Source organism: Bos javanicus, chromosome 16, assembly GCF_032452875.1.
Source record: "Bos javanicus breed banteng chromosome 16, ARS-OSU_banteng_1.0, whole genome shotgun sequence".
In the NCBI taxonomy this organism is placed as follows: Eukaryota; Metazoa; Chordata; class Mammalia; order Artiodactyla; family Bovidae; genus Bos; species Bos javanicus.
The window spans coordinates 22558366-22579039 of record NC_083883.1 but is presented as its reverse complement, the minus strand read 5'-3'; the positions used below and the strand labels follow the sequence as shown (position 1 = coordinate 22579039).

Sequence of the window (20674 nt, the reverse complement as noted above, 5' to 3'; positions counted from 1 at the left end):
ACCATTCTGAGTCTGCTTACTTCTCTATAAAATGGAATTCTATCCAAAAAACCCTACATCTAGGGTGATATGTGAGATTAAGTAAGATAATAGAGAACACAGCTGGTGGGTGCTCAACAAACTGGAGTTCTCGCAACCATCATCTTAGAAAACAGGTCCTGCAACTAACCACCTTGACTCTGTTATTGTGAATTCAGTTGGTGGACTGGAAGCAAAGTCTCACTTGAACATTTCCCCACCATCTGAAACAATTTCTGGTCAGTCATGTAGCCAAACAGTTAAGAAACAGAGTGACAGAACATTCTCTGAAATAACTGATGGCCTGATTCATTCATGAGATTAGGGTCTAGAGGTTACACATGTAGTAACAAGAGGAAGAAATATGACCCCAGCTTAAAGTCTGAACAGACGTTAAAAAGTTCATTACAACAGGATTGCAGAGCCCAAACCAGCTCAGTTTGGGAAATGTTGTTAAGACTATGACTTACTAACCATCAACTACAGGCCAAACACCAAAGTACTTTTTGTGCGTCCATTTACTTAACAATAGTAAGGGCATAGAAACAAACATGCAAAGCCCTGTAGAGCAGGTCATCTCATCCTCATTTTAAAGATAAGGAAACAGAGGCTCAGAGTGGCTGACAAGTTTGTCCAAGTTGATATAGCTCTTAGGTGACTCTTCAGAATCCTATGATACCCTCTTATTCTCACGTGTCAGATAAAGGTGATGTGGGGTGGTACTGGCCTGCTACTGGCCCCCTGCAGAGAAGCACACACAAATTATTTCAAAGTGAAACCCTTCCTCTATGAGTTGGATATAAAAGATGAAACACAAATGGCAGAAAAGGAACCATTTTCTGTTCTACCTATTCGTCTGAATGGATGGTTTGTTTCTAGGTGATGTTTTTAGACAACAGGCACAAACTAGTTCTCTCACGAGATAAAGTGGGCAATCGGAGCCACAGTGGCTTTTTTTTTTTTTTTTAATTAGTTCTATTTATTAAGAGACTGGCAACTCGCTTGCAAAGTCTGGTCTTGTAGGGAGCAGCCAAGGAAGCTTGCGGGAATAAGGGGTTTTTGGTACAGCGGTAGGGGAGAAACAGAGAGAGGAGTAGCTGCTCTCAACGATCAATCCCGAAGAGCACATGGCTCTTGTTATATCTGGCTGGCTCAGCAATTATCCAAGTTATGGGGCTGCAGGGGATACTGTCTAGACCAGTTCTTTTGGCCCTGGGGTTGGCAGAACATAGGATCAGAAAGCCAAGGCATGGTCCAAACATCTCTCTGCATTTTTTTCTGGTAGACAGTCAAGCTGGATGGAAACTAAATCTCCAACAATTACCAAATAGCAATAAACAAGGGAATAAAAAGACTGCACAGGGCTTTCTTCAGGCTTTGATAGATACATCCTGGCTCTTGAACTATAAAGTATGACATCTCTGGACTGAATCTCTTTGAGAAAAAAAAAAGCATGATATTAAAGCTGGTATGACTTTTCTAGCTTGAGCTGACGCTCTCTGCATTAGAAGCATTCTCTGATCTCCACAATGGACAGGAAAAACACATCGACGTATCATTGAAATAATTTATTTACCACTAGAGCACCACAAAAACAGACATACATTGTGTTAAAATACAGCGTAATCAGTCATCAAAATACAAAACAGCTATTCTTATGTTCCATTTAAAAAAAAAATCATGCCAACCATAAAACTGCATTGCTGTTTAACACAGAAAAACTGTAGCCCCATCCCACCCACATACTAACATTTTCCCCATTCCCTCCCACCTCCCTCCCGTCTCATGGCAATATTTACTTATGGGAAATAAAGGCCTTATAGAACCCCCCAAACTAAAAAAAAAAAAAAAAAAGATTCAAGATATCTTAAAATAGAGCATTTAAAATATTATCAGTGCATTCATGAGGAAAGACAAAATAATACAAAACAAAAATGTCATTCTATCTGAGAAGAAAATACCTGCAGAAATAAAAGTGATTTACATAGAATGAATAGAAAAGTGGAAAAGAAAAAAAAATCAACACACTCCAATCTGGGATTGGATTTCACCCAATCCAAAGGTTGTTTGGTATTGTGGCATCCTATCTCTTGCTTTTCCAGTTTTCAGACAAATCCAATTTGTCATTTTAATAATGGCCAGGAAATTCCAAGAAAAGGAAGTATACTATATCAAACAACTTCACTCTGGATTCACACCTCACTGTGCTGCTCTTTAGGTAAAACTGCAAATATTCCATTGTCTTACTATTAATGATTATTCTAAAGCTAAATAAGAGACAACTGACAAACTGACATATCCTACAAACCCTGACATAAGGTTACCTCCTCTGCAAAAATGTAGCAAATCGTGTATTTCGGCAAGGTAAATTCTAGCCTCTGATTTGGTAAGTTTCATTCAGAGGAAAGAAAGGACTTTTTGATCATGGGAGAATTTGCCTTGTGCCTTTGCAACCTTCAAAGAACATCTATAAAACCTTAATTTCAGTTAAATACACTAAATGACTTATGCTGACATGGGTTTATTTTTTCTTCCTTAAAAAAATCAACTGAAATGTTAATCTTTCCATTTTTCCCTGAACACTAAAAACTCAATTAAAGAAAAAGTTGTTTCCTGTGATCTGTCTGCTCTTTTTTTTTTAATAGCAGAATTCTGTGAAAATACTGATTAAACCAAGTTAGAGACACCTTTCTTAAACCAGTCACTAAGACTCTGAGTTCCAGTCAGATCCTTAAGCCCTTGCTAAATCTAAACATTTCACCTCAATTATCTATGTATCTATAATCCCGAATTTTCCTAAAATAGAAGCTTGTTAATGTCTGAATTGATTAGTAATGATGCTTAGAAAATGAAGAAAAACTATGTCTTTTTATAAAAGAAAAAAAAGGACAAGTGGACTCAGGTAGTTTATGTCATAATAATGGACAATGAAAAAGCACGAGTGGAACAAATACTATCAAACATGTATTTGTAGTGCAAGTCGAAATACAGGGGCTTATTCAAAAGTTCTGGCCAGCTAAAGGAAACACACAATTCCCAGCGATCATTAGAAAGAGCCCAAATTTAAGTCCAATCTAAATCAGAGTTGGCATTACTATAGAACATTAAAAAATATGGTAAAAATTTACACATTACACATAAAGTAGTTAATGTTTTGATTTCATCATTTGCAAAAGAGATCTGCAGTTGTGTTTCCAATTATACTGGCTTCTATACCCATCTATTGTAATAATATAGGTATGGTTACATACACCGAAATGAAAGAAAAATCTAGAGCGCAGCTGCACAGCAATACTTTAAGGTCTGAAGCTTGACCAGTACGTATCTAAACATCTCAACATCTCACTGGTTGACTAAACTGACAAAGAACCATTTACAATTAAAGAGAACAAAAAAATCTTACAGACTTAATCTGACTGAAAGTTTCCTTTATTAACAGGCTTTTCAGTTTTGAACCTTACAAGAAGCTTCCTTGGGCAGTTGGTACAAAGCATGTATTTGCAGGGTCTTTCTCTTTATGCAGACTCACTCGGTCATATAATAGATCTCACTCGCATTTTTCATCTTGTTAATATGACCTCTTTTGCTGGCCCGTTTGAGTTCAAGTTCCTTAAGCCATCCATGGGTTTCTGGCAAAGTATTTGGTCTCCACTTTTTTTACACCTGTTTTATTTTCCAAGGGCAATGAAATGTTCATTATATAGTAACACACAATAAATAACTCACTGTTAACTCTAAGAGTAAGAATGGGAAAGATACCTATTGCATAGCAATACAGAAAAATCAAGTGAGGCATGGGATAAGAACATATGTACAGCAACTCCACTGAACGGGATTTTCCTGTTTGTTTTTTTTTCTTTCACATAATTAACACTAACAAATACTTCCAGTGTTTATTTTTTTCTTAAGAAAAAAAAGGTTTTGCTTCTTGTCTCTCTCACTTACAGAGTAGGTAAAATATAAAGCCTTCAACTTTTTTTTCGTTTCAGATGCCAGTTTTAACAAACAGAACACAAACTTCCGAAGTGTTTGAACTAGTACCGCTTTTTTCAATTTTTTTTTTAACACTGATGAAGCAAGGCTCTCTTGTGTTTTCTTGTTACAAACATTGCCTTTGTCACCATCATCACCATCATCATCGTGCGATTATCATCTTGTCACTTTTCCGAGAATCTTAGCTGCATTTGCAAGACTTGACAATCATATTAGAAAGCTGTTCGATCTTGGGTGTTTTGCCAATGTAGTAGAGAATGGTGAGCGGCTCTAAATCTTGGGACACGCAGCAAGGGGAAGCAGACGCTTCTGGATTTATGGTATTATATAAGCTGAGAACCTGAAAGAATGCAGGAGAAGAAAGAAAACATAGGAAAAGCCCAAACAAAATTAAGGGCAATTATTTTTTTAATTTATTTATTTAATTGGAGGATAATTACTTTACATTATTGTGATGGTTTTTGCCATACGATATGAATATGAATTATCAATATGCATTGGCCACAGGTAAACATGTGTCCCCTACATCCTGACCACTATGGAGAACAGTGTGGAGATTCCTTAAAAAACTAGGGCAGTTATTTTTAAATAGAACCATCCCACAATGTTATCAGTTCCAGTACTGAGTAGGCAGTTTAAATGATTTGGGGCTTACACTTTACTTATCCTCCAATTATAGTCAAATGGGGAGGCGTCCCCAAGAATCCCTGAGTTTATCATTTTCCTACAGAATCCTTTTCTCACACATTGGACAAAATTGCTCATTCAACAGATTTTCCAGTTTTTCCAATGAGTCTTAACTTTGATCATAGCTTTGCTGTCTGCACTTCACAGGCCCTCAGAAAACTAGGTCCAAACTTGGCATTTGGTCTTGTAAATCTGCCTGCAATGCAGTTCGATTTCTGGATTGGGAAGATCCCCTGAAGAAGGGACAGGCTACCCACTCCAGTATTCTCGGGCTTCCCTGGGGGCCCAGATGGTAAAAAGTGAAGTGAAGTGAAAGTGGCTCAGTCATGTCTGACTCTTTGCAACTCTATACAGTTCATGGAATTCTCCAGGCCAGAATCTGAGTGGGTAGCCTTTCCTTTCTCCAGTGGATCTTCCCAACCCAGTAATCAAACTGGGGTCTCCTGCACTGCAGGTGGATTCTTTACCAATTGAGCTATGAATCCATCTGCAATGCTGGGAGACTTGGCTTCAATCCCTGGATTGGGAAGATCCCATGGAGGAGAGAATGGCAACCCACTCCAGTATTCTTGCCTGAAGAATCCCCATGGACAAAGGAGCCTAGCATGCTACAGTCCATGGGGTCACAAAGAGACGGACACAACTGAGTGACTACACAAGCACAGCACTAGACTTCTTCATAACCGAAGTTGTTTCATGAATAGATATTTTCAATTCCCACCCAGATGAAGAGTTCCCTTGAGGTCGGGGACTCTACACTCTTCATTTTTCTTTTTTTTTAAACCTTATAGCCCTAGTAAGACTTCTCTGGACAAGATGAGACTCATGTGCTAGGTGAAGAAACGAATACACAAATAAGTAAGAGAATAACTTTTTCTTTATTAAAATTCTTAGCAGAATGTTAATCTATCCTTAGGTAGAGCAAAAGACACCTGTCTGCAGTGTGAAATATTTCTATGCTAAGCGTCTTCTCAGGCCAATTTAATGTCATCTAAAATTTTCATTTAAAAGAAAAAAAGTTCAAATTCTTTTCACTTGTCATTGCTTCATAAATATAATCATGTGAAAAAATAAGCAACCTATGTTCTTAATTATCCAGTTGGTCACATTTTGCTTATAACAATGATGATAATAATAAAAATATAATAATAATAATCAACCCTCCATTTAACTTTTCATGTGGTAAATAGTAGTGGCTAAGTATGGCACCCCACTCCAGTACTCTTGCCTGGAAAATCCCATGGATGGAGGAGCCTGGTAGGCTGCAGGCCATGGGATCGCTAGGAGTTGGACACAACTGAGCAACTTCACATTCACTTTTCACTTTCATGCATTGGAGAAGGAAATGGCAACCCACTCCAGTATTCTTGCCTGGAGAATCCCAGGGACGGGGGAGCCTGGTGGGCTGCCGTCTATGGGGTCGCACAGAGTCGGACACGACTGAAGCAACTTAGCAGCAGCAGCAGCAAGTACAGAATGAAAAGGAAGTTCTACAGTTTGCGCTATACCTTTAACCCTGTCCTCTATCAAAGGAGCACGTGACTTCTACCAGCAGAAGTGTGGCACATCCCCAGTGATGATAAAGAGACCTTTCCAAGGATGCCATTAATGTGTTAGTCAAACAGCAAGTGACCTTTTCCTCGAGATCCACAGCAACATTTTCAGCCTAAGACAGAAAATCTGTTCAGCACACCAACACTGACTACTTTATTAAGCTACCTCTGGCTTTTTGGGTAACTGTCCAAACCACATATTTGTGATCATGACAGTGATTCTTCCTCTCTCCTTGAAAAACAAGCATGGTCTCAGCCTTCACACACTCCCTCTGTGTATCAAGAAGGAGAATTATGTTTCTATTTGGCAACTGGGCCTTCCCACATTACGGCTACTGTTGCCACAGCCCTGCTGAAGCAGCCTGGCCTGAGAGCTCAGACAAAGGGACAGGCAGGAGCAAGCTTCCCTCACATGGCCAAGCACGTGGTCAGTCCTGAGAGCCAAAAATCTCCAAGGGAGTCAGCAAAACAGCTGAAGGAAGGGGGGCCATGTTTGTCAACTGAAAGTTTTGTGGATGTAAGCATTTATCAATAAATAGACTTTATCCTCCACCAACACGTGATTCTTCCACTGAACACAAGAGGCATTTTCTAAGACAGATTGTCCAAAATAATGGATATCCCCCAAACTCTCGAATTCAGCTGAACACATTATGCGATCTTTTTTTGGCAGCGCATTCATTTTCCTACCCTGCAGTGAAAGGCAATTTTTCTAATGCTCCTTTAATAAGAAGATTTACAGAGGCATAACCCCAATGTGTAGCCAAGACAGAGCAAATGAAGGCCTGGTTATAAAACCGGGAGTCTTGAGTCCTAAGCTTTGGTTTGTCACCAACTGTTTGATCCTGGATAAGTCATCTACACGATATGGACTCTAATTTTTCTAGAAAAATGAAGGATTTGGACAATATAACCCATTTTTTGTATTTTATATTATGATTATTTTGTTTTTTATTGAATATAGTTGATTTAAAATGCTGTGTTAGTTTCAGGTATACATAAAAGTGATTCAGTTATACATATATATGTATTGAGCTGGCCAAAAAAATCACTGGGGTTAAGATGTTATGGAAAAATCTGAACGAACTTTTTGCTCAACCCTATATATATATAGATAGATAGACATTCTTTTTCCGATTCTTTTCCCTTATATGCCATTACAAAATACTGAGCACAGTTCTCTGTGCTGTACGGTAGGTCTTTGTTATTTATCTATTTTATGGATAGTACTACAGGGTGGACAAGATAATTTATCAAGTCCTTTCCATCTCTAAAATTCTACATGACAAGGCACCAGAAAAGAAGCATTTGGAAAAATATCATTATTACATAGAAAAAGTCTTGGCTAATCTGGGCTGGGAACTCATGGCATCTACTCTGGGACCTGACTTCTGAATGAGACTTCATTCCTCATCAAAGTAACTTAATAAAATGTTGAGATTCTCATTTACTCTAGGTGATATTCAAAAAGACTTAGAGATACTGATTTTCAAATCACTGTCACATATATCCTCTTATGTTCTTCACATCTACTCTTGAGTTGGACATTATTATTTCAAAAAATAATCTTTATTCTTTTTACTGATAAGAAACTGAGGTTCAGAGAAATTAAATGATTTTATAATTGTCATACAGTAGTGAATCAGGTGGCACTAGTGGTAAAAAAAACCCACCTGCCAATGCAGGAGATGAGACTTAAGAACCATGGGTTTGATCCCTGGGTCAGGAAGATCCCCTGGAGGAGAGCATGGCAACCCACTCCAGTATTCTTGCCTGGAGAATTCTATGGACAGAGGAGTCTGGAGGGCTACAGTCCATAGGGTCGCACAGAGTCAGACATGACTGAAGCGACTTAGCAAGCAAGCAAGTGAATCACTCAGGCTTCCCTGGTGGCTCAGTGACAAAGAACCTGCCTGCCAATGCAGGAGATGTGGGTTGGATCTCTGATCCAGGAAAATCCCTTGGAGAAGGGAATGGCGCCCCACTCCAGTATTCTTGCCTGGGAAATCCCATGGACAGACAGCCTGACCGGCTACAGTCCATGGGGTCTCAAAGAGTCAGACATGACTTAGTGACTCAACAACGACAACACTGAATCACTCCACCAAAGCATCTACACAAGTCCTCAGTGTTCTTTCTAGTATGATAGACCCTGATAGGGGTGATAACACATCCTTTTATCAGCTGGAGAACTGGGTCCCTGCACATTTTAACAATATCCGACACTTAGTAAGATTTTGATTCCACCTATTTATGCTTAAAGATGTTAAGAACATAAAACAAAGAGAAAATTAAACAAAATTGTCCTCAAGTTGCTTACAGGCTAATTGGAAAGGCCAGACCTACTTGTCCAAACTCATCAGTATTGCTTTCTGAGTTCACCTACAGCCCGAATTTTTTCTCATCATTCAAAAGGGTTTCTCCAGCATCCATTTATGTGTGGTGACAAAAGGGCACGAGGCTATTGAGAATCCATGCAGTAAAACTATCAGCAGTTACAATTAGCAGCCCAAGAACGAAGAGACAAGTGAAGCCTGTACTTACCCTACTGTGCTGAGTGTCTGAGCTCCACAGATATGGGCATGCTCCAGCACAGAAGTTGGCATTGTACCCTTTAGGCTCATGAATCCATTTCCACCCAAGATCCCTCTTGAAATCAATGTAAAGTGGGCGTAGGCAACAATTATCCTGCACATTTCTGATAAAAGAAAGAGCAATGGAGATTTTAAAAGCTGATTTCTGTCCCACTCCAGGTCCCTTATTCCAAACCAGAAAAATGACTCATTTGTATATTCAACAAATAAATATGAGCATTGGGGTTCCCTGGTGGCTCAGTTGGTAAAGAATCCCCAGGCAATGGGAGAGACCTGGGTTTGATTCCTGGTTTGAGAAGATCCCCTGGAGAAGGGAACAGCTACCACTCTAGTATTCTAGCCTGGAGAATTCCATGAACAGAAGAGCCTGGCAGGCTACAGTCCATGGAGTCACAAACAGTCAGACACAACTGAGTGATTTTCATACATACGTATATGAGCATATATCCCAGACAAGGTTTTAATGGTTGTACAGCAATCTCGACAGACTTTCAAAATGGGGTGTGATGGTGATTTGCCGGACTGCTTTCCCTTGTGAGTTCTATACTCTGACCCTCTTATCTGTGTCCTCAAAAACCAAACCCTTCCCTTGAAAGATGAGACATTGCAGAAAGGTGGCAGACTGAGACCAAGCCCCTTCCAACCTACAAAGCACAGTTTTGCCATCCAGCCTCTATTGCCTTTTCAAATGCAAATGGATGAAGTACAACAGCTATTTACAGAGAACCATCTCAGGCATTTTCCTTTGAGAAAAAAATCCTTTATTTCATTTCCTGGCCCTGGATCTAGGGATAAACCAGAGATCAAGAAACACGGAGTCTTGCTTATTAGTGCAACCACTGGCTCTCGCAAACAAAAAACACCCTTTTCCTTACACTTTATCAGTGACAACCTCTCACCACCCCATAGCTCACAACATAAAGAAAGAGCCTTTCTCCTACCAGGCTCACTAAGAAACCACAGAAGGACATTCACACTTTCCCTCCATGAACTCATGTAGGAATAGGAGATAAATTTATGCTACTCCCCCTTCTCCCGTATTCTGTAGCAAAAGACACAACAAATAGTACTTTTCTTCTATCTCTCTCACCACTGTTACTGTCTGTGAAGGAGATCTGACCATGGGTACCCTGCCAGGGGGAGTGGATGATAAAGAACCCGCCTGCCAATGCAGAAGATGTAAGAGATGAAGGTTCAGTCCCTAGTCGGGAAGATCCCCTGGAGGAGGGCACGGCAACCCACTGCAGTATCCTTGCCTGGAGAATCCCATGGACAGAGGAGCCTGGTGGGCTACAGTCCATAAGATCGCACAGAATCGGACACGACTGAGGCAATTTAGCATACACGCATGCACGCACACCCTTCAGGGAGAGGAAAGGCTCCTACAGATGGCGAGTCTCCCAGTTAGGGAGCCGCCATCATGCTCCTCAAATAAACCTATCTTTGCTCTGGGGAGTCGAGAGTTCCTTTTCTCCTTCAGCCTCAAAGTGCTTCAGAGAGACTTGGGGCGAGGGGTGGAACTCAAGGGGCTAGTTTTCTCCCTTCATAGTGGGTTCGTTGCTAAAGAACTGATGAAGACAGCATAGAAATAACTTTAAACCTCTGGTGTTACAAAATACGATGGCTCTATTTTTCTATCCCCGGCTTTAAGCAACGAGTTACAGTTCAAGTCCATTTTCAGTAAAACAAAGGCAAAGGCAGTACAGGAGTTAAACAGAAACACAATTCCTTTTTTGTTTTCTTTTTATTTCCTTTACCTAAAGCAATAGGCTGCATCCAGAGCGCGCTTCTTCCGCCGGTTGGACTGTTGGGACTCAAGTCTGTAGGAGGGCAACAACATTAGCAGGAGATGTGGGCTCTTCCCACTGTTTTTTTTCCTAGTGGACTTTATTGTTTTCTGATCACCACTGGTATAGGTAGAGGTGCCATCAATACCTTGAAAAAATGCATTCGGGTAATAAACATTTAGCTTTACCTTCATCAAGTAGAATCAGCCATACCTTTTTTCCCCCCTTTGTCTATTGTCACAAACAGCAGTGATGACCACACAGCAGCAGCAGCAGTTGGCTCACTCCCCACAGCAACGGACAGGACGAGTACCGGTGACAAGGAACACGGCTAAATAGGGCTCTTGTCAGAAGGCAGTTCAGTGTCCAAGGCAGGGTGAGTTGCTTATGAAAGTCACTACAGAAGGAGTCTTTGACCTCTAGTCCAAGGGCACTCTTTCTCAGTAGTTCAGTCAGTCCTCAGCGTAGGCTGTGCTCAAGCCTTCAACAACTGATGACACGGCTATAGAACATGCCTTGTCACCCGCTGGGTTCCTCTCTTCCTAGGACTGGTCAACTCAAAGACTTTCCTCATGAACCTAAACTGAGCCTTACACTAAACTGCAGTGAATGAGGTTCAAGTGAAACAGAAGTCACCCTTACCTAATGCTGTTTGGGGAAGCTGTGAAGAAAGGGCTTTTTCATTGATTTTTATGGCATCCTCAACACTTTCCTGATTCCATCTGAGATGGAGAAACCTGAGCTTCCCAGAGCATGCTCAAGAGACTGCCAGCTTAAGCATTTAATCTCTGTACTTCTCAAGAATCATGACTAGGTTAGAGACTGAAATAAATCTCTAGACTTCTGGGAGGATTTTTCCATGAGCAAGGGCCACTGGAGGCTTTGGCCAAGGGATGGAGGTCCCCGGTGGGGTTAGTTAGGGAAGGGCGATCAGTTCCCTAACCTGGTGGTATGGAGTAAGTGCTACACCCGCAGTTGGTCCAGACTCTCTGCTCATCTCTCATCATCCAATGACTTGTTGTCTAGTGGAAGACATGACTTGAACCCTTAGCATCACCTCATCCCCTTCGACTTTTGGCTAATTCACTAAAAGGTGAGCAAGACTGGGGGAACAACTAACACTCTGTTTCGTGTTTACAAACTAATTATGAAAGTGTGATAAGGAAGCCACTTGGAATATTGGACATCAGCCAGAAAAGGGGGTGTGTTCTGACACAGATCAGGTTAGTTACAGAGGCTATGGCAGGAGGGGACATCCTTCTGTGAAATCCAGTGGTGGATTCCTGATGTTGGGTTTGGGAGCATTATCAATGGATGTCCTTGAATGCATGTTATCTTTTTCTTCTATAACATTAGCATTGGAGGAGGAAATGGCAACCCACTCCAGTGTTCTTGCCTGGAGAGTCCCAGAGACGGCGGGGCCTGGTAGGCTGCCGTCTATGGGGTCGCACAGAGTTGGACACGACTGAAGCGACTTAGCAGCAGCAGCAGCAGCAGCATTGAGGGAATGCTGATCTGCTTAAATGAAGAATGAAGAGCTTAACAGGTTCTTTAAGAGTCTGGAAGGCTGGTAAGTCTGTCAGTTAGTATTGCCAAGTCATCACCCAGCTTCGAGCAATGTAAACTGGAAACCAATCCCTTTCTGCCTTCACGTATCTTACCCCAGCCATAGCTTTGACCAAACAAATCTCATTTTCACACACAAACTGACCTCATTCCCCCAGATTATCGACAGAGGCCTTCCCTCCCCCACCTCCTTTGCCCAAGTTTCATTTACCTGCAAAGCGTGCTTCTAGTTCTTCACTTTTATTGGGGATGATGTAATTATTCGATGGTACAAAGGTGCAGCAGGGACAGTGTAAACTTATTTTAAATCCCAGGTTCCTGTCTGGAAAACATGAAGTCAAGGAGGTTATTTTTCTGTGCATCTAATACCCCTCCATCTGCCAGTGCTTTGCAAATAATTTAGGATCAGTGAACATCGAAGGAGGAAAACAGAAAGCAGTGGTCACCTTTATGGTGGAGCCATTCGTGAACAGCATCAGTGACGTCGAAGGAGAGCCATTCGCCCTCTGCTCTGGTTTTCACGACTTTGCTGTCAATGTAGCGCTGGGTTGGAGATGTTAAATCTTTGGATTTGAGAATCTAAAGGAGGAAAGGGCAAGAGAAAAGCTCAGCTGGCATACTGACAGCAGGACTAAACCCAAACTATTAACAGTATCCCAATTCACTGTCTGAGGTGAGTCCTGCTCCAGTCTACCCAAGTACTGTCATCTCATGGGCATGGCCACATGCATAAAAAAGTAACACCAGGCCATATGCCATGAAAAATAGAGCTACTAAATCAGCCATGTGTTTTGATAAAGGTGACAGAAACCATAAAGCCAAGTGTCTCAAAGAAAGTGACAGTAATTATTTTCCTCTGCTGACACAAGCTTTGCAAGATTTCGGCCATAAATTCTATGCTATTAAGTTAATGGTTTTGTTGTTCTGCTTCCCGACTATATTTCGTATGGGGAGCTGGGATGTGGGGAGGGACCAGAGGACTGGTCCAGGTCAGAGGATCTGGGCTCACCCTTGGAAGGCTCTGAATATAAATCTTCTTCAAATAAAGAGACAAAGGCCCTAATCTTGGCTCCTAAATCCACCACCATTTTAATAAAATATGGGACATGCCTCAACTTTGGAGGTAAGTCTCTAGCTGGGATTTTTACTCTCCCTGTGACTTGTTATGATTTATAAGGATATTCCACATCCCGCAGACAAAGAACGAATTTGGGCAGGAGCAGTCTGGCACGGTGTGGAGGGAGAGTCTGAAAGGAAATCAGCCTGAACACTAACAATTTAGAAAGATGCATTTATTTCAAATAAGTTAAGAGCAACTGCAGTCTGTTCTTGGGTTTCTATAGGAAGTGAGCATTTTAGGTTGCTTTTTTAAAAAACTTTCTGTCTGTCTTTAAATGATAGTGTTTTATGAACCAGTCAAACCACGACTCTAAGTCTCCAAGAACTATATTAAATCCCTACCCAAACCCATATCCTGCCTTTCCTCAGTACTTACAGGCTCAAGCCCTGTTCTTTATATTTATTTCCTGAGACTGAGTCTAACCGTGATGTGGTTACTTCATGTATACATGTTTGGTCTCTGCAACAAGTTCATAAACCTTGCCAGGGCTGGGATCAGGTCATCAATTTGATATCATTTCAAAGAACAGCACTTGACTTAATCAATGTCTATTAATAGGACTGCCTGCATATCTAGAAGATTGATTTATCCTCCTTTAAACCTTGTAAAACAAAAACACATAGTGTTCCTGCAGATTTTACAATGCATTTTCCTTCCATGTGTGCACATCATTGGTTTCAAGCAGTCCAACAACAGACACTTCCTAGGAAATTTGGCATTATAGTAGACTTTTTTTTTTCTGGATTGTTGTTCAGTCACTAAGTTGTGTCCAACTCCCTGCAGCGCTTAGGACTGCACCATGTCAGGCTTCCCTGTCCTTCACTATGTCCCAGCATGTGCTCAAGTTCATGTACATTGAGTCAGTGATGCTATCTAACTATCTCATCTTCTGTTGCCCCCTTCTCCTTTTGCCTTTAACCTTTCCCAGCATCAGGGTCTTTTCTAATGAGTTGGCTCTTCACATCAGGTGGCAAAGTATTAGAGCTTCTTCTGGATTAAGGAAGTACAAAATAGGGAGAAAATCATATAATTGGACTTTGGATGTCCTCATGAATCTTTAGACTAACCTTACTATACAAGCCTGCCTCTCAAGTGCAACAAACCCCACTATGCGCAGAGAATCTAGAGGTAATCGTGATCCTACCATACACAAGAGATGCCCTTTGTGAACCAAAGGAAGAAAAGAAACATGATTTCAGGGCTGAGTACATGGGCCCTGAGTTTGGCACACATTATTTCATTTAATTTAATTCTGAAAACATTCCTGTCAGGTAGATGAAGGAAACCAAAACTCAGAGAGGTTGAATAAGTTGCCCAAAGCCTCACAGTGAACAAATGATTCAAAGCAATTCCAAGTTATTTTTCCAACTCTGATGCTGGATTCTTGAAGGCCAAAAGAGTTGTGAGAGCCCTCTTGGATCATGACTCACCCTTACCCCTTTCCAGATGACAGAAAATAGTCAATGACAGAGGCAAATATTTCTAATAAGATTATAGTAAATGCTGGTAGAAGATGAAAATATACCACATGGGACATATATGTAGTTAGTTAATGCTGACTTATCTATAACTTTCAAGATGCAACTTAACAGTTATATCCTCTGGAAATCAAACCTTGATTTGATTTCCTGCCTTGGAAATACTCCCAGTTGGGGAAATAAGACACTATCTATCCAATTCAGGAAAATCAGTACAATTCACCTAATAGTTGAGAAGACGTTTTCAGGCATTTCCATCCGTCTCTGACTAAAAACGGTAACATTCCCAAAGCTCACCTTTCCAACTTTAAATTTCTTCCTCTAGCTGACTTTCTATCATGATGTGTTATTTCATAATGCTTTGTGTACTTGCTTTGTTCCTAATTAACATGTGCATGCTAAGTCAGTTCAATCATGTCTGACTCTTTGTGACCCTATGGGTTGTAGCCCACCAGGCTCCTCTGTCCATGGCATTTTCCAGGCAAGAATACTGCAGTGGGTTGTCATGCCCTCCTGCAGGGGGTCTTTCTGACCCAGGGACTGAACCCGTGTCTCTTATGTCTCCTGCACTGCACGCAGATTCCTTACCACTACTGTTACCTTCCTTGCTGTTCTTATTCAGTCACTCAGTCGTGTCTGACTCTTTGCAACCCCACGGACTGCAGCACTCCAGGCTTCCCTGTCCTTCACCATCTCCTGGAGCTTGCTCAAACTCATGTCTATTGAGTCAGTTATGCCATCCAACCATCCCATCCTCTGTTTTCCCTGTCTCCTCCTCTCTTCAATCTTCCCCAGCATCAGGGTCTTTTCTAATGAGTCGGCTCTTTGCATCCAGTGGCCAAAGTACTAGAGCTTCAGCTTCAGCTTCAGCATCGGTCCTTCTAATGAATATTCAGGACTGATTTCCTTCAGGATTGACTGGTTTGATTTCCTTGCAGACCAAAGGATTCTCAAGAGTCTTCTCAAACACCACAGCTCAAAAGCATCAGTTCTTTGACTCTCAGCCTTCTTTATTGTCCAACTCTCACATCCATACATGACTACTGGAAAAACCATAGCTTTGACTAGATGGACCTTTGTCAGCTAAGTAATGTCTCTGCTTTTTGATACACTGTCTAGGTTTGTCACAGCTTTTCTTCCAAGGAGCAAGCGTCTTTTAATTTCATGGCTGCAGTTACCATCTGTGGTAATTTTGGAGCCCAAGAAAATAAAGTCTGTCACTGTTTCCATTGTTTCCCCATCTATTTGCCATGAAGTGATGGGACCAGATGCCATGATCTTAGTTTTTTGAAGGTTGAGTGTTAAGCCAGCTTTTTCCCAGTGCCACCTGGGAAGCTCTAATTAGCATAGTGTATATCTTATTCATCTTCATATCCCTAACACTTAGATGCACTGTCTAGAACAAAACACATTGCTTTCATTGTTGAATTAATTACATCTGATAAAGATATATCTATCATATATCAAATATCTTCAATATGTATCTGTGAGATATATGTATATATCTCATAACTTAAGATATCATATATGTCTGTATACATATATGTGTGTGTGTATGTGTATGTGGGCCTACCCTGGTAGCTCAGACGGTAAAGAATCTACCTGCAATGCAAAAGACCCAGGTTGGATCCCTGGGTTGGGAAGATCCCACAGAGAAGGGAATGGCCATCCACTGCAGTATTCTTGCCTGGAGAATTCCATGGACAGAGGAGCCTTGCAGGCTACAGTCCATTGGCCACAAACAGTTGGACAGGACTGAGCAACTAACACTTTCACTTTTCACATATGTGTATATATACAAATACACACAATCTCACTAAAAATACAGAATATTAAAAAAAATCATGACCACATTGACAACATGGGCAGAAAAAATGCACACTAGCAAATCTAATTAAACTTATCTTATAGAGAAGGTAAATCTAGATTATCTGGCTTTAAAATCAAATCAAGGAGGAGCAAAGAGATTCTGAATTTTTTTTCTTTTTAAATCTCATTAGAAGATAAGTGCTTCCTCAGCCACAGAACACTGGTACGTTCTGACATCAGACAACCTCATACTCTCACACGGGTGAAAGGTCCTCCATATCTTTTTACTAGTTCAAGAACAGGCCAATTCAAACCACCAAGAAAGACAGCTATTGAGCTACCAAATTCTGAAACAGAAAAGTGACTTCAGTCTTGTGGGTTTGTTGTCTTGAACTTTATGGCCAAGGAGTTCTTAAACCCACTTGTTGCAATTTAACTCCATTCTTTCTTATCCAGTCCTTAGTGGAAACAGGAAACAGCTGCTTTCCATCACTCATAGAATATCCCTCATATTCTTGGAGACTATTATTAAGTCCCCCTCAGCATGCTCAGTCTCCCTCTCTAAGCTAAATAAACCCAATTCCTTTAGACCATATTTTGAGGGCCAGTTTCCCAAACCTTTAATCACTTGGGTCACCAATAAGGATGGATGATGCTGTATAAAAGTACTCCTCCTACAGCTTGGGGGTTTAATTTCAGAACTGGCTAGAAAACCTTCTAATCACATCCCAAAGTCTCGAATCTTAACTTGAAAGGTATTTTCTAAGAATAGGCACACTCTCCCTGTTCCCTGTTTATCCTCCATTTATCACCCACGCTAAATTAAGCTGTAAGGAAAGAAAATCAACCCACTGCTTTTATAGAGTAGAATTTTCTTAAATTCAAGAGTTGATACAAAAATGAGCACCTCGGTCAACTTCCCATTCTATTTAGCCTTTTCTGCCAGCCTTTCTTCTGCTAGTGTCCCAACAAGTGTATTGATATTAACAGTCCTGGATGGCTTTTTTTTCCTAGAATCACAATCGTTTCTAAATTCCTTTATACATTTTATCATAACAAAGATAATTTAGTTGAATGGTAAAAACTCTCTTAACTGGCTGCTGTTTTACTGTCCAGATTAACCAGTGTTCTCCATTTTTTCTGTAATAGGTATTGGCTGATGCCCACAGCACAGTGGGATTCATTACTGGAAAGATACTCTCTAGTATGTTCCAAGGACTTCTGGTCTTACCAGTTGAGTGCTTAGAGAGTATCAATCGTATATCTTTCTAAGCCTGTTCAATATCAAGTTGAACATGATATTGTAATTATCCAAGTTCTTTAGATGTTCTAGAAACTGATGAAATACAGGACCAAATGTAAAGAAAGCTATGCTTCTGTGAGAACAGACCTGAATGCCTTAGAAAGTCTTCCCAAAACAAGTTTCTTTTAAAAAAATTTTTTTTGAAAAATAGTTTGGTGAGTCCTCAAAAAGGTAAACATGCAATTACCATATGATCTAGCAATTCTACTACTCCTAGATCCATACCCAAAAGAATTCAAAATAGGGACTCAAATAAATACTTGTATACCAATGTTCATAGCAGCATTATTCACAATAGCAAAATGATAAAAACAACCCAAGTGTCTATCAACAGATACACAGATAAAGAAAATGCAGTCTACACATACAATAGAATACTACTCAGCCGTGAAAAGTAATGAAATGATGACATATTAAAACATGGATGAATCTTGAAAATTATGCTAAGTCAAATAAGCCAGACACAAAAGGACAAATATTATACAATTTCACTTACACAAGATACCTAGAATAGGCAAATTTATGAAGATATAAAGTAGGACAGAGGTGACCAGGGGCTGGGGGTAGCAGGAATGGGAAGTTATTTTTTATGGGCACAGTTTCCATTTAGGATGATAAAATTTTTTCTATAAATGGATAGCGGTGATGGTTGGACAACACTGTGAATTTATTTGATGCCACTGAATTGTATACTCTAAAAAATGATTAAAAGTTAAATTCTATGTTAGGTGTATTTTACTGTGATAATTTTTTTCCAATTTTAGATGTGGGAGCGACAGCTATCAAATTAAAAAAAAAAAAACAATGTGTTAAAAATTTAGAAGGATCTTGCACTCTGTTCACTTAGCAGATGTCCTGAAATGAGTCTCTCCCTCAAAGAAACTAAAAACTAAAAATCATTGACAATGTGCTATGGATGTGGTTTAGGCAAAATAGTAGACATGGATTGGCAATTTGTTGTCATTGTTCAGTTGCTAAATCATGTCCAACTCTTTGTGACCCTATGGACTGTAGCCCTCCAGGCTCCTCGTTCATGGGGTTCTCCAGGGAGGAATATCGGAATGGGTTGCCATTTCCTTCTCCAGAGGATATTCCTGACCCAGGGATCTTATGTCTCTCATGTCTCCTGCACTGGCAGGCAGATTCTTTAATACTAAGCCACCTGGAAGCCCTGGATTGGCAACAGACAGAGCCATAGTCAAAGAAGAGGCGTTGGTCTTTTACAGAAAACTCAGCATTTACATTGTGTTAGGGTGTGTGTGTGTGAAACATATATATACACACACATATATACATTTTAAGTTAAAATAAAAGTTTACCTCCTGCCTTCCCAATTTTGTTTTTACAATTTTTTTTCTAAAGTTTTTGCTTTAACTGACTTTTTTCTTTAAATAACAGACCAACAACTGTTGTTGACTAAATTAGAAGAGAGTCTCTAATATATTAAAAATGAGATATAGCTGTCTCTTACTTAGCTACCACCCACAGCGATGCCTGAATGGTACCTTCATTATGTTATTGATATATACACATTATCTGTAATATGTGTAAAATGCCCACGTACTATCTTTGGCAAAGCTCTCAGTTCTTCCCTAAATTATAAAACTCCTTGCACAAAAGGATCCATTCATCCCTCTGACACTGGAAACCAGCCAATCAGGGAGTGGAGAGAGGCAAAAGTCACCAATGTTACCCAATAGTTTAGGAGCAAGGAAAAAAAGAAGAAATAGAACTCTAGATGCAGAATTATAGCCAGAGGAAATCTTAGTCTTAAAGGAAAAATGATGTAAATCAATTCAGGATTTGGCTTAGAACCCGAAGACACCTCTTCCATTCCTATGAAACATTGCAAAGAGTTATAAGAAAGCACTGGGAATTCTACTTTACTTTCCATATTCAGACATCAATAGATCTATAGAAAAACCTAGGGGCCCATTCAATCAGACTTTTAATGGAAAGAGAGATTTAATCATAGGAGAGAAAAACGAAAATGAGGTTATCTAGTGTGGGCCCATCTTGTTCCTTTTTAATTTTTTTTATGTTTCTTTCTTTTTTTTATTAATTTTTATAGGAGTATAATTGCTTTCAATGTTGTGTTAGTTTCTACCACATAATAAAATGAATCAGCTATATGTGTGTGTGGTTATTTTTTGGATTGCCTTCCCATTTTGGTCACCACAGAGCACTGAGTAGGTTTCTATAAGCTATACAGTAGGTTCTCATTACTTATCTATTTTAAACATAGTATTGTATATATTTCAATCCCAATTTCCCAATCCATTCCACTCTCCTTCCCTCCTTAGTATGAAGAACAATATGAAGGTTCCTTTAAAAACCGAACTACCATATGACCCAGCAATCCCACTACTGGGCATATACGCAGAGAAAAACATAATTTAAAAATACACATGCACCACATGTCCATTGACAGAGGAATGGATAAAGAAGATGTGGTACATACATACAAAGAAATATTACTCAGCCATAAAAAGGAACAAAATTGGTTCATTTGTAGAGACATGGACGGACTTTTTAAATGTTTTTAATGTGCATGCGTGCTAAGTTGCTTCAGTCACGTCCGACTCTGTGCGACCCAATGGACAGCCTCCTCTGTCCACAGGATTCTCCAGGCAAGAATACTGGAGTGGCTTGCCATGCCCTCCTCCAAGGGATCTTCCCAACTCAGGGATCAAACCTGCAGCTCATGTCTCCTGCATTGGTAGGCAGGTTCTTTACCACTAGTGCCACCTGGGAAGCCTGATATTT

At 40.2% G+C, this 20674-nt stretch overlaps 1 protein-coding gene across 6 annotated transcripts in view; it reads right to left on the bottom strand.

Annotated features, from left to right (window-relative positions):
* Nucleotides 1–1565: 1565 nt before the first annotated feature.
* The window catches only part of TGFB2 (transforming growth factor beta 2), a 95030-nt gene continuing 75921 nt past the window's right edge, over nt 1566–20674 (bottom strand). For 2 of the 6 annotated variants that reach the window (XM_061382218.1, XM_061382219.1), the window contains 5 exons: nt 12645–12777; nt 12410–12520; nt 10603–10665; nt 8796–8949; nt 1566–4351 (listed from right to left, as the gene is read on the bottom strand). In XM_061382218.1, coding sequence (XP_061238202.1) covers nt 4327–4351; nt 8796–8949; nt 10603–10665; nt 12410–12520; nt 12645–12777 — 486 coding nt within the window. In that variant the 3' untranslated portion in view covers nt 1566–4326. The other 4 variants (XM_061382212.1, XM_061382214.1, XM_061382213.1 and 1 more) reach the window with 3 other exon arrangements.